Raw genomic sequence first — 20,546 nt, forward strand, 5'->3', positions numbered from 1 at the left:
TATTTTCTACTGTCAACTTTTCAACGATCTATCAATACCAGTCTCGGCCATTCAACAACACATAATGCATCTTACCGAGTATACAAAATACACGAACGCTAAGTAAGAGTTTGCACGTACAATATGAACGCTTAAAAATCAAGTTCGTTATACAAGCATTTACAAGCATAAATACAAACAAAACACTAAAAAAGTAGATCTACCCCACACAAATCATACACAACTCTTGCACACTGGTGAGCATCTGTATCAGGTCAGTGCCTTTATCACGACTTACTTAGCCAGCGAAGTTTGATTGTATTAACTTTGATGTATTAAAAAGTGTGTTTATTGTATTTCGTTTTTACTAATACGTAATGCTGTATCTATTCGAAGTATATTTATTTATATAATATATAACCTTTAATACGTAGAAAATCAAGTTTCCTTTTATTGTTTTCACCTTTTCTTACTCATACCATTAATACTCGTATTATTTCGAGCTTTGATTATCATAATCATACTATTATTATAATTGAACATCTTTGAACACGTATAATGAAACATTTATTGTAAGCTGAAAAATAGGCATACATTATGTAATTTTGAACATAAATATCGCACATGCACAACCTCATAGCATAACATAGGTGCAAGTTTCAATGTTGTACGAAGAAGAATGTAGGATAACTTCTCCGGAAAAATGTCTGTCTACGGACAGACGGGCATTTTGAATCTAGTAAATCTCCCTTATTAGAGTGTTATAAGCACCTATCAGGTATATTTAAGAAAAAAAAAGTAACATGTTTGCTTTGGTATTGTAAATTGAATCTAAGGAATGAGAATACACCTACATACTATTAATTTATAACAATCTGATATCGACCGTATACAATGTGTCTCATAGAAAGATTATGCTATTACATTCCAATCGTTATAGTAATATATCAGGTGAGGCTTACAACTAAACAACGGCAAGCTAATCCTGGCAATGCAATATGTGTACACGCAATCTCCATTTCGGATGGGTTAATTGGATGCCAGTTGCAATATCTTATATCCATTAATTATTATTAAACGCTTGACTAAGTTATCGATCGGACAAGCCTTATCAACAGCAGTATACCTTGAGGTTAAATAATGACATATATCGTGATGATGGCTACATAATTGTAGTGTACGTCACGTCGTGAATTATATACACCAATCTTACTCATACAGAAACACCTGGAAGAATGGACCCTATATACAAGAAGCACACTAAGCAAATCTTGCTCAAGCTAGTTTTAAATTTAATAACTTACACTTCTCCAAAATGAGCGCGAATCGAATCTATTTCCACAACGTGTTGATTGCTATCATCCAATGACAAAAGCAAACATTCACACAAGTGTTCCCATGATTCCCTTTTCAGAACAATTTTAAAGCACTGGCAAAGAACAACTGCACTCAAAGCTTGAAGGACTCGGTCTTCACTTCTTTGATTTGATGATTGCCTTGACATTAAATCAATGACATCTGCCAGTTTGGGTTCTGTCACCTAAAATTGTTGTTTTTAAATCAAGCATAACATTATCATATTGTAATCCAAACTTATAGAAATAACAATATAAATAGTTAACAAGACACAAAAGAGAGTAGTTCGAAAAATAATAACTTAAAAAAAGTACAATTTAACTTGAGGGTAATAACAGTGGTATAACTAAATAAAGTGGAAATGTACTTGTATAATACGATTCCCCTTAATGACACCTTCACAAATTAAGACGTTAAATGTTGATATATAGTATAATTTCCGATTAATACCCACTACAGCATTTTTGCATAAACATTATCAACGGGGTTTCAGTCTATGCAAGTTTGAAAGCAGGAGGTATGGTTATGATTTAGTTTACTTTCCTTTACTGAGTTCTGTAAACATATGGTGTAAGTTTCAAGTTAATACCTCTTATAGTTTTTACAATATGGCTAAGAAGACGCATACTAATGTTACAATAGAGTAGTCTTTATCTTTAACTAATTGCGGCGATCGTACCACAGATCGCTATATCTTGAAGTCAATCGTGCCAATTGGGTTTTGTAGAAATGATGAAATGAAGAAAGAACATCTACGAATTTTGCTACGTTCTCATTGATTATTGTTATAACGTATTAAATCGTTTGGTATATGGACTGGAGATCAGTCCGTATCAGATCGTGGCACCTATAACAATAAAAACGTTACCAATTCGATTATAATTGAAACCTCTTATAGGTTTTGCGTTGTTCATCTAAGACAAAAGACTCGACGGCCAGAAAACAAGGCGTTCCGATTCCTGAAGACTCTGTATAGGGTTTTATACACATTTTTACTAAATAGGAAACGTGTACCTCTCTGTGAAATTCATCTGTAGATTGCCAGTGTCCCATATCAGTCACATAAACTCGTAGTACCCCATCAAACAGCATACTACAGTGTTCAATGTCGGTTTTGATTGATGAACGATTTGCTTCACTCATCGGACGGGTGAACAGCTCCGGAATAAGGTCATTTAAATAACCTACTGCAAGGTGTTTCTTGTCCGAAACAAAGAAGTTTAATGCCTTTTGGAGTAATCCAGATTCAGCAAGAACAATGCCATCATACTGATGCCAGAAGCCTACAATCAAATGTGATTTAACTTATATACGACAATAATAAATTATTAAACGCTAATAAAAACTGTAAGCAAATTGTGGAATGAGAACACATACGCGTGTTTACACCAAACACGAGCATCGTAATGCTTACTTTTTCGTTATGCTTATTTTTTCCGTTATGCTTACTTGTTCGTGTAAAGTTGTCTCTGTTTACAGTTCTAAATAAGCGTTGTATATTTTCTAGATAATCTATTGCGATCGTTTTAACGACTTATTTGAATGAGAGTTCATTATTTCAAGTCGAAGACAACAACAACCATTATTCTCAATATTTTTTTAAACCTAAATGTTCGATGGAATACAAATAAGGTTGCTGGAAAAAACAAGACGTTACTAATAAATGGAAATTATACAATCGAGGGATGTTCGAAGAAAAAACAAATGAATCATTCTTACCATTAGATATCTCCAAAGTACCACTTGCTCTTAATATTCTGTTGTTATCGTTGTATCTTGATCTGTACTTTTCCCAATGTTCTTTCTTTGAATTTAAGTTAACAACAACGTATTTATAAACGATGCCATTCTTGAGAAACATGCGCTGTATGGGAATCGAATATTCATATTCGAAGCATTTCCCTTTATATTTCCTTAAAGTAAAGCAAATTCTTTTTTATATAAAAACATTTCACCGAATCTTAACAAGCAATTTTTAGTTTATGTACACTATAAAAATAAAAAAAGATTTTTAAGATCTTTTGCTTTTAACTTCTTTGATAAAAACTAAACTGGGCCCACAGTTTATGAACAGAGTTGATCACCGGGGCAATTGTTAAACAATAGTGTTTCTTTATAAAGTACAACACAACTCAGGGCATTGAGTATCACAAAACAATACGCGACCAAATATTCAATGTAAAAGGAAGTGCGTGGTTTGTTTTTACTTCAGCAAACAACGTCTTAGAAGACTACTATCTGAATTAACATAACTGTCAAAGCTCGAGAACAGTTCTAGATGTGTTTTTAACTCACGTATATTCAGCATTTAACAATCCAGACCTTGTTAATTTGGATATCATGAACATGAATAATAAAACAAACAAACACTAAAACGAACCACACTACACGATGGTACATAGCAAGTATTTCGCCAAGTGCCCTGTTTACACTTGATTATTTAAACTAACTTAGTCGATGAATCATATCTGATATCACATATATAATATCAAATACATTGGCTTTTTGGTTATATTTAGTTTCAAAAAAATAGTATAATTGCTATATAACTGTATATAATCTATGCTTAGTCAATATTGACCCCTGAGACTTCATTTTCACAAACTAAGCTATGGGCAACTACGCACTGATTAATACCAAACATTACATTAAAGCGGTTATGTAATATTCTACGAATAAGACAATTTGTGTTTCCTTTGTGGATCTAAATCGGTGGAGGAACGGTGGAGGTCGTGTTCGTCCTTACATATCATATATTGAAACATAACAGATATACTTATATAACTCAACGTATTTTCCATATGCTCGAGGAAAAGCGTTACAAACACTTTATTATTTAACCGATTTCGAATGATGATTTTTCGTAAATGACCCAATATTTTAAAAACATTTTTGGAAGAGAGCGTTAATTCGCTTGTTTATACATTATTCATGCATTTATTTTGAATATATGACGCTTATTTTGAACATCGTTATTTTAACACTGTTAACATGTCCCTTTAATATATCTTTTTTAGACCTGGTTCGCTTATGTGTACCTCTAATAGAAGTTATTGATATAATTATTACGTTAAGTAAAGTACAAGAAAAAGGAATTTTTAACATTTGCATATATGAAAAAGTAATATTATCGATGGGCATCAAATATCGATGGGTATAAAAAGTGTGTTTGGATTGAGGTTGTGCAAAATGTTATTGCGATAAGGCGGTTTCGCCAGGATTGACACGATTTTATACTAAAGGCGGTATCGACATGACCAATTTTGATTTCGGTATCCGATGTATTATTAAGTTAAAATCTAAAAAAAAGTTTAAATATGTTTGTTAGCATTAATTTGACTAATTACCGGTTAATGTGTTAAATTAAGATGTGCTTTATAAAATTATAAGAATGTTATAGATTGTCGGTTTAAGTCAAGTATCCAATACTCGTCTATTTTATTTCAGATGCATTTGTAAGTAGTTTTAGTAACCGTCAGAAAGTCTATGAGGAGAGAGTGCAGCTGTTCAATAACCTGCTTGTTAAAGCTCTGATATTAAGTATCACGTTGATTTCATGAGATGTCATAAGTAGGCATGGAGCAGTAGGATTGGTAGTGAGGACACTTTATCTGCTAAACGTCTGGTTGTTGCTTTTTATTTAGAATCATAATGGTTTCAAAAATACTTCAAAGTGAATTTTGTATATAAGTCTATTTTAATCAGTAACCATTGAAGCTTGGAAAGTTTTACAATTAGGGTGTCAGTTTGAACCAACTTATGCGATTATGCTACACACACGATATGCATCATCGTAGGCTTCCTGTTTCAGAGGAGTATTTTTTAATAAATTAATTTTAGCTAAAAACTCTGTGATTTGCTGTAAAATAAGTTTAAAATTGGTATTAAATATCGTCGGAATGACGGATTTAAGGCTATACCAAAAACGTTCCATGTGGCAAGTTTTTAAACAACAAAATACAAAACACTATTATGAAAAATTGCCATTTCTGTTTAACAAGTTGTTTACAAGTGTCATACTCACTTTTTGTGGCAAACTTTTTTCATTTCATGCTTTAAGCTGTTCCATCCACCTAATTTGTCATAACCAAATCTTATGTAAAATCGATCTTCAGGTTTGCTCATCATTTCAATCGATACATAAACATGGAAACGGACAACCAGTGTCTCACTTAAATAAACAAACATGTCAATATGTTTATTTATGTGATTGCGTGTGTTTGTTTTTATCATCTACGCATTCACTTATAAAATTAAACGTGAGTGTATGATTAATTTTTTTTCTTACTAAAAATAAACCGAAAAACCTCTATGTTATTTTAACAGCATTAAATTATAAAATTAACTGAATTGTGAATAAGATAAAATTTGTTTCTCTAAATCATTTTCTAAATTTCTTTGTATACAAAGTGGTATTTTTAAAACAGGAATACGCTAAGCAAATATATTTAATTTAGCATTCTATTTACATAATGCGATGAACAACAACTATACGACTATATCAATAGACTTTAAAAGAATAGTAGGTATACCTAATTTTCGTCTTGCTCCTTGTAACCTGAAAAAATAATACATATAATATAATGAATATAAATTGTATGAAACGCTCAATAAGTATTTCAAATTTAAATTAAAGTATGTGCACACTAGTTATGATGATTATTTGGTATATGGCTGGTTGACCAATTGTAATATAATGTCTTCTTGTTTAGTTAACTAGATCGTGTTTGTAACATAGTAAGATGTACATATGTTCTTTAATAAAAAGTAAAATGAGATATACGCACGGGTATTTAAAACAAGACGTTGTCTCAATCAGACACTAACTCGAAATTCTTCCAATATTACGATATAATTACGCGTTAAATGTGTCTATGTATCGAATATATTTTATCGAAATATTCCATTGTATGCTTAATATATTCAACATCTCAAATACAAATATCAACACAACCATATGCACGGATGCAATCATTGTAGAGTATTTGAGTATTTGAATCTGTAGTATCATTGTATACAGGAAGTTGTAGGTTTCATGACATTTCCATTGAGATCGTCATTATGCTTGGCTGAAATTATTCGGCGAACAGTCGGGCAAGTAAACCTTCAGGATGCTTACATATTTACAGCAACTGATTTTTGCCATATTGTTCTTTTGTGACGGCTGGCGTGTACCTTTACGACAATGTAAGTGCAAGTTGCTTGTTTCATGTTATCGATTTGCAACGCTCTGCGTAATTCGTCTCAAGAATCAAGTACAATTTTAAATAGTCTTAACGCAAGGCCTTTCGTGATATCATAAAAACAAACTACTGTCAGGCGACTTGTAATCAAAGCTTGTAGCACGATTAGCCGAATGGTCCAAATTAAAACAGAAAATTATAGTTGCTAGATATAAATTAAATAGTATAATACCAGTAAGGGTACATTCGCACCAACCAACAAACATCAATAGTTAAAAATTGATTCTCTTAATTCAGACCATACATGCTTAGTATAGGTTTGGCTGATCTCATTATGAATACCATTTTTAACAAGTGCCTTTCCAATTAAAACTTAAGATCACTTTATTATTTTAGGCAAGTAGTCAATTGCAATAAAAATAACGGACATCACATACAACACAATATTTAACAACTGATTGCCGTGTTCAATCAGTTTGACTATTCTGAGCGCATATTGTCAGAAAGTACAAACATGTTACCACGTAAAAATGTAAATATTAACCACGTAGCAGATCAGTGTAAATTAAAAAGCAATAAAATACTAAACATTCGATTTTATTGTAATTTTATTACACAATCTCTCACATACATTGCAACTAAGTCACAACTTTTGTAATTGATAAAATAAGAATGCAATATTACGGTAGTCGAATGTTTTGATTGTTTCAAAAGTTTGATAAGTCGATTTTTGTTATTACGTAGCACACCAAAGGCGAAGCTGGAAATGTGTTAAGGTAGAGTAGATATTTGCATAATAATCAATGATGTTCTAATTAAGCTGTGCTAAAAACTACTCCGTCTAGTATGGTAATACAAAACCGCAAAATACGGCCGGTAGCGTGATTTGAATTTTGTTTCTTGCGACATGAATTGCAATGATTGATATAATCCAGTTTACGTTAAGAATTTAAACATGTTTATATTGAATACAAGTATCAGATCATCCCCTCTGTGTGATAAGATTTATTAACCCAGAATAATATTTATTTCATTTACAGATCGGCAATCCCACCATTTCATTGTATCACAGTCGATCGCAAATTCAATATGCATCTATATTAAACGCTAAACATTCATGAGTAATTCGTGTCTTTGGCATAGTGTCAAACGTTAGGTGGGGCAATCAAAGAAACATATGAAATTAATAAGAAAATTGCATTGAAAAAGTTTCTCTGGAGAAAGATGTACAATTAATTTTTATATAAACAAATATTATTGCATGCACTACTAAAAGTAATACTTACAACAGGTCCGAAGGTGATTCCAACCGCAGGCACAATTGGTTCAATTTGAAAGGTGTCAACAGTAGTTTGGTTCTTGGTTTCTTTTGTCCTGTGTGTGGTGTTGCTATTCTTAATGACCTGGATATTTGGAACGGGGGTGTACTTGCCAGTTTGACTCTCGATTTCGCGGTTTGTTGAATGTATAGCGATTGTTTTTGTTTGCTGCAACTTCGTTGAACGAGAATTGTTTATGTCTATGGTGTGTTCATCTACTATGTGTTTGTCATTTTCTAAAGTCTGTCTGGAATAAATCAGTTTCGATTGCATAACCTCCTCGTCTGCTTCGTAAAAAGAACCTTCTGAAACATCACCACTATCGCAAGTTATATACTCTTCCGAATCATCGCTGTGTGAATTATCCTTATCTCCGTTGTTAGGATCGTGGCTTTTAAACTGTTCATGTGGAATCTTATCGTCTAGTGTACCATCCCGTGTGACTGTGTTGTGGTACTTCTGTATGGGATTATTGGCAAAAGGCGATCCATGTTGCTCCACCGCCCGATTATCTATGTAAAAATGATACTGACTTAAGGAAGGATTTAACATTGCATGTATTATCAATCTCGAACACTGTTAAAAATAACAATGTTTAAATAAATGTTCGTGTTAAATTGTGCGTCGTTACTTAACTGATCATTTCACTTAATGATCGACTACTTACTATAATACACATCTTACTTTTGCTTGCTTTATGTATTTCAGGCGAAACATGTACACGCATACAGTTTTTTGTCTATTGCTAGCAACTTACCAGTCGGAGGTCGTTCTGATGTGTCATTTCCATTTGAACGCGAAGCAGGTTCTGTCTTCTCACCACACACCAAACATAGCGTTTGGCTTCCTTCCGTCCCACAATAAGTGCACTTCATTGTAGATTTATGCTTTTCATTATGTTTCTAAAATGGTGAGTGCAACACATTTATTTTTATTTAAAAAATAGCACAAATGCAACGGAAAATGAACACTCAAATTGAGTGTGTGCACAAGATATGAACTTTTGAAGTTACCGTAGCCAGAGGGGTGTGTTGGGTGCGTTTCACCCAACATGTTTTCGACGATTAAAATTGTGTACTTTACGTTGCCCCAAATTAATTCGACGCAAAAACAGTTATTTTATCTTATCCCGAAACCCAATGATTCTTCGTAGTTTAGCGTTACAATTATGTTGAATTCAATAGGCTATCGACAGGTCACCATATGATTAATTTCTCGATGAAGTCTTTTCCAAGATAGCTTCACATACAGAACTGTCCACAAAGTGTAATTATGTCAGACTTAACATTAGGAAATATGTCTTACTCTTAAACAGTTGTTATAATGCATTGTAAACGTCATTACATATGATTAGGTGAACATTAACGTTTAATGTTCATTAACTGTTACGGTTCTTGAGCATACTGGGCAAATAAGTCCATATTTTTTCTTCAACGTACTAATATACATTGTTAAGGACTTTGAGTCCATAGGGCCAGCAGTTTGTGGTTATAGGGTCTTTATGAAGCCTTGATTGTTATATGTTTCTGAAGTTCGTTTAGATAAAGATAACTTATTTGTTAAAACAAGTTTAAAAAATAAAAGTGACCAGTTATACCATTTTGATTTCTGTTGAGTATTGATGTAGATTAGAGAAGATCCAGTTTTGTTAATCAGTGTTTGTTGTACAACACTATTAGCACGTTAAAAGCAATGCTTGGCATCTGGTATTATCCATAGTAGAAGACAAACAATTACTTGTGAAAAAAAGTCAAATATTTTCTTTTAATTTGCTTGATTTATGAATGGAAAAATTTGGGAATGGTAAAATACACATATTTTATCAAGATTCCAAGACTCCAATAAATAATGATATTTTATACCGTTCTAACTGTTGATTTTACATTCTATAAATTTGTTGTTGCATATGTAAACAAAGTGTATGCGCGCATACTAGTGTCGTGTTAAACACCGCATAAAATAATGTATTTCCGTGAATAATCGAAAAATGTGGTTTTGAAAAACGGTATTGGGGAATACATATGTTATATCATATTCATGGCAATCAATCACTGAGTATGGTCAATTAAAATGCTCTATACCTTCCTTCTCTAAATACAGATAAAAAGTTACCAGAAGGCAGGATTTTACGTTTCATTTTCTTAATTTTCTATAGGGAGGACCTTCCCCCCCCCCCACTAATTGCAGGAGGGGGACATCCCATCTCGCACCTACCCCCTTCGCCACTTCGTTGCTCAATAACAATCGTTGATAGGAAAATTCGCACCCCCTTTTTCAAAACCCTGGCTACGGGCCTGTGAACAGTCATCACTGAATATTCGAAATTGGTATTATCATTATGTGTCAAATTCTCCTTATAATCGAGTGTGTTTTGTTATCAGAGCTGTATCGCTATTTGAACCTATAAGCACGAAAGATGAAAAAATAATATTGTTTAATATGTTTAAATTCCAATAGTGTGAGGTAAGTTGGAGTTTAAAGGGGCCTTTTCACAGATTTTGGCATGTTTTGAAGCATGTAATTAAATGTTTTCTATTGATAAATGTAAACATTGGACATAAAAAGCTCTAGTAAAAAAAATTAAAGAGAGAAATAAAAGTAACCCTCAACTGGGCTTGAACCACTGACCCCATGAGTAAGTCTATCGCTTAGACCACGCGTCCATCCTTGCTCATACTATAAATGTTGTATTTTATACCTTATATAAACAATACTCGTAGTGTCACATAATTTAACGAAAACAACAAAACTCTCCAAATTATAAAATTGTTTCGCGTTGCAACGCTTTATAATTTTCACTTTTTTAAATCGTCAAATGATGCATAGAATTGATATTTTAGAGTAAAGTTAATGTTTGTATTTCCGTTTTCTCACATATATCATGACTACAACAACAAATTCCGAATCTGAATCTGAATCAGGAATATATCTCCTGATAATGTTTATCGTTTTAATTTTTTATACATTGCCACGTTTATGCCGCTTTAAATGAATGAGTAAATTTGTTTCAAATCGATTAAATGCGCACTTATAGCGCGACAACATTCACATGACAATCTTGAACCCCATTAGCCTAAAATATAAGCAGGGATCTTTTCCTATAATTGCATTCGATCTTCTTTCGCGATCGTTTTGCACGTGTTTGATAAAGCCTAAAATGTATACTCAGTTCAGTAAGCTTAAATCAATTTCAATCGCTTCTAAAACGGAAATTACTGTATTCATTGTAACGATATTGTTTATATATTCATGCTTAAAAGTATGTTGCAGGTTATAATGGCACGCTTTAAATTTAAACACCACACACCATTTAAACAAAGGAAAATCTTTGCTTCGATCTGAAACCAGATCTGTACTAACTAAAGTAGTTAAGGTCTAGCACCGTTTAACAGTTTGTCACGTCAATACGTCGTTGACATTACGTTTTTGTATACACGGATAATTGAAACACGCTAACAATTCGTGTCTTTCATTTAAAGGCTTTGTTATGCTTGGTCGTAAATCAAGTAATCTTTACATCAGAGATTCAAACATGTTTTTAAAAATAGTCAAAATGTCTTTTGTTTGAGCAAGCCATATAGGACGGTTCCCATGTTTCAACGCAGAGGCTCTCGATCTAGGATGACTGGAAAACTCTAAGGGCTAGACAAATAAAAGTATCAGGCATTTGTAAGGGATCATACACAATCAAATCACAGTCCGCCTTTGATCTATTAAGACTTCTATATGAGTTAAGTTGTAGCTTCAAATTTTCAATAAGTATGAGACCGAACGTTAAATACATTTGATGTTTCGAGCTACTTGGTTTTAATGAACTTATCGCTCGCTTTTATGTTTTGTTTGACAGAGTGACATTAAGTTTAAGGACACCAAACAAAATCAAATATACTTAAACATATGACAAAACAATTTCGCAAAACATTGAGGAAAAAGGAAAAGTACATTTAAAAGCAGCATATAAATATTATTGTATTAATGAAATATAAAACGTACATAATCCTTATTGTATCAAACACTTTTACTCGGTCATTTTAACATATTACTTTTACTAATCTAAAAAAGTCATCGCAACGTGCATTACACACACATTTTTTCATAATTAGGACCATGTGCGAGATTAATATATTTATTTTACAGATATCAACACGCCTTTTTAATGTTTACATGGCATTTAAACCTGACATGTCAACACAGTTTCTTTTCAGCAACTTTTAATCAGAGCGTTTTTCTCTAAACAAGCAGTGTCTATATGTAACGGAACGGAATAATTGTACATTAAATAATCATTGTCATATGCAAATATTTAAAGAGATCGTTTCACGTTTTGGTAAATTGACAAAATTGAAAAAAGTTGTTTCAGATTCGCAAATTTTCGTTTTAGTTGTGATATTTGTGAGGAAACAGTAATACTGAACATTTACCATGGTCTAATATAGCCATTATATGCATCTTTGACGATTCAAAAACATGAAAATTATAAAGCGTTGCAACGCGAAACGATTGAATAATTTGGAGAGTTCTGTTGTTGTCGTTTAATTTTGTGAAACTACGAAGATTGCTTATATAAAGTATAAAATACGTCCCTTGTATATACCAAAGACCTATATATTACACAGATTGGACACTGTCGTCTTCGCTATAGCGATATGCGATAAAATCTAACGGCGGACGCGAGTCACGTGACATTGATTTTGGAGATGCCAGTGTACTTCTCTGTTCCAGCTACTGTCGGCCATTTTGTTTTTAAGCAATCAATTATGGGCAAAGTCGGTCGCCGCAAACAGACAAAATTGAATATTTTTTGGTGTAAATAAAAATAAGTTTTTATTTTCTTTGTTGATAATGCTTCAGGTTTTGGTAGTTATTATTCTTATTTATTATTAATTTATCGGAATTTTAAAGAGAACAATGGATTTGTTCATTTTCGATAATTTTTGAAAAATTGAAAGGCCCAAACGATTTTTTTTAAACTTCTTCATTTCTCATCACAGATTGATTAAGTAAGATGGTTATGCTAGGTGAGATGTTAATCTAGGTATGATTTATAAAAAGTAGACGAAAATAAGGCATTTTAAAGGATTTTGCCTTTGCACAATTTTATACTGTTATTTCATTCAATCATTTTTACACCTGTCGCCAAAGTGGTTTGTTTGAAAAACATTTCTATTCTCATCCCAAATCGTTGAAGTATAATTTTTATGCTAGGAGAGATGTTAATCTAAGTATAAATTACAAAAACCTTGAAGAAAATATTCAATTTAAAGGATTTGGCCTTATACAATGTTGGTACAATTTTAAGCCCTTTTCCTCTGTTGTACACGATTGCTGTCAAACGTGTTTTTGTCTTTTTGATAATTTTTTTCATTTGTCATCCCAAATAGATAAAGTCAGATTTTTATGCTTGGTGATATGTTTATCTAGGTATGAATTAAACACACGCGCGTGAAATGTTTGTTTTTTTCTTTTCGCGAAATCCTAGTCCATGACACTGAGAGCTTTCATTAATTACCAATAGAAAAAAAACTTGGTTGCAAACAAAACTTTAATAACTTATAACTCATGATTAAGATCTAAATAAAAAATAGAGAATTAAAATATTGAAAAAATCCACAGAATCGATATTTAAATAAGTCTAACTGAAACCGTTTTTGGATCGAACGATCATAGCATTTATTAAACTGTAATTTTGTTTTTATCAGAGACCTAGATCTATGTGTCCACATATATCTATCCGTTTTGAAATAATATAATTTTATAAGGTTTTAAATGTTTGAATTTAAAATGTATACAAGAAAATTTTATCAACAAAAGCCTTTCAAATAAATTATTCAACGGCATTCTCGCCGCGATTTGGAAATTCTTATAGCGCTATTACTTCAACGATCGCGCCATTATAAATTCTTATTTTAGGTAAATAAAATCGAGATTTTGTAAAAGCATAATTACTCATGTTTCTATGAAACTTTATTTTATAAAATCGGATCATTATTGAACAAGTTACAGCCGCCTTTCTATAGCGGCGTAACATTTTCGCATAACTTTGCTCGATAATCGTAGCCGTAGCTACTGAACGCGTCGCTATCTTATCGCAATCGTGACTCCTTCGATTGATTTATGGAATAAATCGTCTGCTGATCATATTCTTATCAGTTTCTCAACCACGTGACCCCGCCGCGAGATAGCCCGATAAGGCGCGAAGTTTCCAATCTGTGTATTCTTTGTATATACTTGGCAGGATGGCCGAGCGGTCTACTTGGTTTTTACTCCAGGACTCCGGGGGTCACTGGTTTGAGCCCCGCTGCGGGCTACTTTTTTTTCCTTTTTTAAATTTTATTCTTCATTTTTACAGGAGCTTTTTAGATCCAATGTTTACATTATCAATATAAAGCATTTAATGACATACTTCAAAACATGCCACAGTCTGTGAAAAGGCCCCTTTAACAATAAAAAAAACTTACTAGAAAAAAATATCGATTATTCCATATTGTCAATCAAATTTTATCATGTTCACTTAATAGATAGTGTCATCTTGTATACAACTATTTATGCATAATACACGTTACAATCTCCCTTGATTTTGCAACAGCAGTTTCAAATTTGCGACCACAAAACCGATTTCAAACTTGCACATGATATACATGGAACATTATAGTTTTAGCAAGTTTCTCTATCTTAGGGGTACAATAAATAAACGTGACCTCTATAATGCTCCGGGACTATTTGACTTCAGTTTGTTTTATATTCAGTCGTCATGATACACTTCTAGTCTACAATATGTTTATTCACAATAAACGAAACTCGAATACCCATCCCACCCCCGATTGGCAAGTGTTCGGTTTTAACGTAGCCGATCATTGAATTGATTTGATCAGAACAAACAATTGAATACATGTTTCACGATATTTGAGCTTCAAATCTATAGATATCACATGCTTTCATATAGCCATATACAACAATGCCCCACCTGCTAGCGTCTATAAACGGAGCAGAATGATTTTCGAACCAAATCGAGATGTAAAAAAAAGCTTAAAAAAACTGAGCAAGTTAATGCTGGGTGGGCAGGACTTAGCCTGCCCTATTTATCTCGAAGGTTTCCTTCCATTTGACGCTGTGATGTAGTTTCTAGCCCTACATAACCTGGTTTCTCTCTTATTTGTAATGAGTATGGCTTGTAAATGTTCACAAGGTAAATGTGAATGAAAACAAAGAACGGCGAAAGATCTGTGATCAGACCATGTGGAATTGAAAATGGCAACACAAACATTTTTTTTTAAATAATTTTGAAATCCAGTCAGTGGTTTACGCATAGGCGGATCCAAGGGTGGTGGGCGGACGCGATGTACGCCCCCCTCTAAAATCGCCAAAGTAAAGTCAATTCATTCAATGTTTCAAACTTAACTAGATATAAATCACATTTAAACTCATTATTATTCGTTTTCGTCAGTGTGTTTTTCTTTATAGCATTTCTTCAAGCTACATACATCCGTATTACGAAATATGCATTATAAGAATGAACTTTTATGAAAGTACATAAGGCGTGACATGCTCGAGAAATGGTTGCCAAAGCCTTCAAAATCACTAAAATCGTGTAGCTTCGCCCCCCTAGACCCCCTAGCAAGGATTTTCTCTTTCTACAGGCAAGCAGAGTTCCAATTTTTGAAGAAAAAAACTCTCAATTAATTTTAAGATAAGCCCATGACAATCGATAAATAAGAGACGAACTAAAAGGAATATCTGACATTTTAGTAATACCTATTCAAGGTTGGTAATCGGTTATGTCCCAGTTTCGATACGAGCTCATTTTCTGAAAATCATACTTTAACTAGCGAACACTCTGCAGATAATGGGTTATCACGCTACTTGTGAATGTGTGTACACGCGTTTTGTCCGAATCTTCAAGGTTATTCTATAAACTTAACTTCGTATACCAGTAATGCTTGCCTTAAGTATCACCGTTAATAACAAGAAAATCCATTACACACATGAACTCACTTTATAAAATCCTTTTTAAAATGAGTTTAGCTGATTTGCCTTAAATAGTTAAGCTAAAGTATTGTATTCAAGTTTAAAGCGTAAACGATTAAACCTTTCTCTGATAAACACAACCCAAATATCACACTGATCTCCGATTACAACTTTGTTTAAACAAAAATGCACTTACATGAAATTGTGTTTAGCAGCTTGACAAAGCTCCTAGTACAACAAAGTCGTGTGCGCGAATGCTTTTTCCTCGTATAATATCGTGATAAGAATGCCATTGATTATCTAAATATAACTACTTTGCAACGAGGTTGTTGAATCACGTGACACTGTTTATCGATTCATTGCACTGAACAGGTTTTGAGAGCTTAATCTCAAATCATTAATATAATAGGTGTTCTGCTATATAAGGTTTATTTAAATAAAGTTAAAATGATCGAACATTCTTCTAAAATAATACAATAATCCAAACTGATGAATATATATTAAATTGGAGGAAACCCACTTTATTAATTTTATTTAAGTATCGTTATTCCTATTACCGAAATTTAACGTTAAAGTTAGTATGCTTCTATAAATGATTTAAACGATACGCAAATCTTTGATAACAATCATTTCAAATTTATTTTAAGATACATTCTATGTTAATACGCAAACATGTTTTCAAAAACGAACAGATAAAGTATACACTCGCATTTTTGCGTGCAACCATCGAGACGTAAAATAATCCATTCACGAATGCAACCATCGGAACTTACATGCTTTAGGCGAAACACTTGTTTCACATAATCTGCTCTGAATTTAATATCAGTTGAACTTAATTACTTAAGTTATTTTTATGTTAAACGTTGTTGAGTTACATTCATATTTGACCATGAGTGTATCATCGACGTAATGCATAATTTTCAATTTTAAGCACTTTTTTGATGTATGTTTATGTGACTTATCATTTCCTTTGAGACTATTTTATATGTGTAAAATCAATGGATAATATTACACATTCGACATCGAATCCAAATGTAAATAACATTGCAAACTGATATTATCATTTGATAGTGTATCTTCTGCTTTATGATACATGTTCGTGTATAAAGTATCACAGAGCTTCAATAAAAGGGTGTAAGTCACACAAAAATCAAGATAGAATGTAAGGACAATTGTTTTGCAATGTTTTTTTTTATTTTTGACTCACTCCCTCGGTTACGCTAAACGCATTATATAAATTAAATGAATTTATTTACTTAATTCAGGCTATGGTCACCTCTTGTTGCAATGGGGATTCTTAATGCTAGTTAACTTACATATGACAAGTATGCATTGGTAAAATATCTATGATGAGTGTATAGACCCTCAGTTTAAGACCTGGTTATCAAATGTATATTCGACCTTTGTATGAGCTACTTGAATGCATGCCCATTGTATTTCAATTAAATAATAAACATAACTGACTATCCTGCTTTCAATTGTAAATTATTAAACAAAACTACCAATTAATGTTCTTTCGCTGTTTCAACTGGTACTGATACATATTATTTTAACAACTCTAATAAAGTAGAACATTCGAAAATAACATTCTTAAAACACTTCCAATTCTAACTTCCTTCCTGCTATTGTTTCACTGCCAACATTTCCCTTACACGTCGAAATGGTTAAGTCCGGTTTGTCCCCTTACCGTGCATACCTTACAGATAAAGACATTTCGATAAAACGTTGTTTTCATTATATTACGACATTCAATTATGACCTTGGGGTGGCTTGCCTAATTTTCACCACTAGGTCGCTTAAGCACACACAAAAGAAGATAAAAAAAACCTACAAATATTGCAATAAATAATACCGTTGGTAATTATTTGAAAATAAGTACGCGTGTATTTATAATTTAATTTTCTAAATGCGTGTTCAAGTTCTTAGTTCGAATCGCCTGAGCTGCGCGTTATGACTAGTAGCACATAAGTATGACTAGTATGTCGGTGACAAACAACAGCAAAAACTATTCAATGTCACTGATCAGTCGTCAATAGTAGGTATATCTGCTTTAATAAACCATTTAATTTTGATCAAAAAATACATAAGATCTTCAATAATTGCAATTCATCGAATACTTATAGTGAAAGTACATCTTGAAAGGGCAATACCACCATTCAATATGAACTAATAATCACAATATTATTAAGTTCTTTCATGTCATGTCATCTTACTAAAAAAAAACATTGCATTTTCATAGGAAGTTTAGAAGTAGTAATTTCTGAATTTATACAAAAATGATGTGGAAAACATTTTCAACAAACGTATGGTGCTATGTTGGGGTCACCACACGCTATTGGTTTCATGTGTGCATAAAAGACGAAACAATGAAGGCACTCTTGGCAAGCTTATAAATGTTTTGCATTATGGCACGAAACCTTAATGCATGGGTTTTAATATATGACCTTCACAGTGCTGGTTTAAGATTTCGCCGAACCGACATATATGCGTGCGTTGTTCTTTTAATGACATGTTTTAATTATGTACATATAGCTTGGGGATTTAGGTTCATTTATCAGCAAAATCTTGCAAACTTGTAAGAAAGCACCAAACTTTCCATGAATGTACCTTAATTTTTGCTCTTTCCAAAAAACCCGTTAGCCACCAAAAATAAAAACATGGCGGCCATTTTTTTTTTCAAAAAATGCGGCTGCATAATTGTGTATACAATTTTTATTGAAAATCAAGGTATTTGCACTCATACACTAATGAAAACAAACATTATTCAGGTTGCTTTGTTGTTAAGAATGTTTAAAAGATACAATTTATTCTTCTTTGACATTTAGATGTTAAATATTGTACATTTGTATCAAAATTGTCGCAATTTGCACAATAATTGTGAACCACATATGTACGTATATATCACAATAAAGTTATAATATAAAGACAATACACACAATATGGCACACATAAACAGCTGTGTTAAAACATGTTAAATAAATAAGTATATATAGCATTTAAAAAGAAAACTATTTTACACCTAGGGGTGCGCTTATTATGGATTTATTGGTATCAATTGTTGGACAGTACCTTCCAAAAAATAAAAATAACAAAATATAAACCACAATCATCACCTTTGTCATAAAGACTAGTTTGAACTTCAAGATTATTAATAATAGTTTATTGTAAATCTAGAGGTGCAACATCATTACTTGAAGACTTATATTTATTGACTCTAAGTTATGTGTGATCAATCTTGTTTACTGACTTTAAATTTAGTTTGAAATACTAGCAGGGTTATTCAGAACTTCTCTTCTTATAATGTATATGAACTTTCTTTATTCACATATATTGTTTAAGGATCGCTGGGTGTTTTACTATGGTATGATTAAACTTATGATCTAATTAAGACATTTACTGGCACTTTATTGTAATTGGTACTGTTTACATACGCCCTAAAATCAATGCAGAGTATGAAAACTCATAGTCCGAAGATTGCTTTATATTGAATATCTAACTTGGCTGATAAAATGGCAATCTATATTGCAACTATCTTAGTTTGAGATAAATAAATGATGTAAACACTCGTCAATAGACTTTATCAAGATAAATACGGATAAAATCCCAAACACGTGTTGTTGACGTCCTAGCATTTAACCTGTATATGCGTATCAGGTGATTTTACAACATGCGATCATTCATGTGACGAGGTGACCTAAACATAAGATAATTCAAATAGTATCTGTGTTTTAGATATTTAATTTTTAGAACGCAGGATGATAAAATCAAGGTGACCTTTTCTATAACATGCGATATTCAGATAAAGGTTGCAAGCTATTAGCCAAGTCAGCATTTAATGTTGTGCATTGATATTCAATCGTTTCATTGATTTGCAGTATACAAATGACACGCTGACCCCAAAATATAAAATCTAGTGAAAAACTTCATAATAACGTTACGACTCAATTTTCATAAACTCGCAGTAAGGATTGTTACGTTACTTTTCAGAGAAGGTCTAGTATCGTGCTATTTGCGAAAACAAGACCATATTTTTCAAAACTAAACATATTTTAATCAATAGATGTAAACAAGAGTGTATTTAAAGTTATTGACTTTGGATGAAGTGTCCTTAAATGTGTCAATCGCATCTTGTGAGTGATAGGTGACACGCGTGATTCAATTCATCACTGGATAATTCTAGGTAGCAATTAGCTGCTGATAATATCAGCTTGATATACAGAAAACATACCTATGATAGTAGATTCGTGTATTTCAATACATTTAAATAAACATGTGTTGTAACGTTAAGTTGTGTCTTAATAGACTGAAAGGAGGTATGATTCTTGACCTTCCGTAAAAATACTCTACATCAATATAATATGTTTGTGATTTTGTAGTATCTTCAATACCGTTTACGTAGTTGTTCACAAACAAATGGAAATAATAACTACAAATGAAAAAGTATACGTACTGAGGTACCAGTAAACCTATTGTAAATACTTGTAATTTAAAGAAATTGAAGAGGTGTGATCACAAAGAAGTCACAGGGGGCCAAAGTACGTTGACTCTGGAAAAGTGACATGCATAACTTAGTGACAAATCTTTAAAAACAGACATAATAATACACACACTTAGTATTGCTAGTGGGACTTTTCAAGACAAAATATGTATAAAAACCGTTTTTTATTTCGTATACTTCTCATGTTATGGATACATATGTCACAGTATTCATTGGGTTGAATTCCTAGATGAGTATTATTTTGTT

General features: G+C 32.4%; 1 protein-coding gene across 3 annotated transcripts in view; it reads right to left on the reverse strand.

Moving 5' to 3' along the window:
- LOC127833710 (E3 ubiquitin-protein ligase rnf213-alpha-like) overlaps positions 1-20,546 on the reverse strand; it is a 237,314-nt gene that overhangs the window by 209,812 nt on the left and 6,956 nt on the right. Inside the window, exons 1-5 of one of the 3 annotated variants that reach the window (XM_052359128.1) lie at positions 15,999-16,121; positions 8,595-8,739; positions 7,805-8,349; positions 5,868-5,893; positions 5,409-5,506 (exon numbers count right to left, since the gene is read on the reverse strand). In XM_052359128.1, the coding sequence (XP_052215088.1) occupies positions 5,409-5,506; positions 5,868-5,893; positions 7,805-8,349; positions 8,595-8,712 (787 nt within the window). In that variant the 5' untranslated portion in view covers positions 8,713-8,739; positions 15,999-16,121. Of the gene's footprint in view, positions 1-5,408; positions 5,507-5,867; positions 5,894-7,804; positions 8,350-8,594; positions 8,740-15,589; positions 15,824-15,998; positions 16,122-20,546 lie in introns of those variants that run through there. The other 2 variants (XM_052359129.1, XM_052359130.1) reach the window with 2 other exon arrangements.

Source organism: Dreissena polymorpha, chromosome 6, assembly GCF_020536995.1.
Source record: "Dreissena polymorpha isolate Duluth1 chromosome 6, UMN_Dpol_1.0, whole genome shotgun sequence".
Classification (NCBI taxonomy): domain Eukaryota; kingdom Metazoa; phylum Mollusca; class Bivalvia; order Myida; family Dreissenidae; genus Dreissena; species Dreissena polymorpha.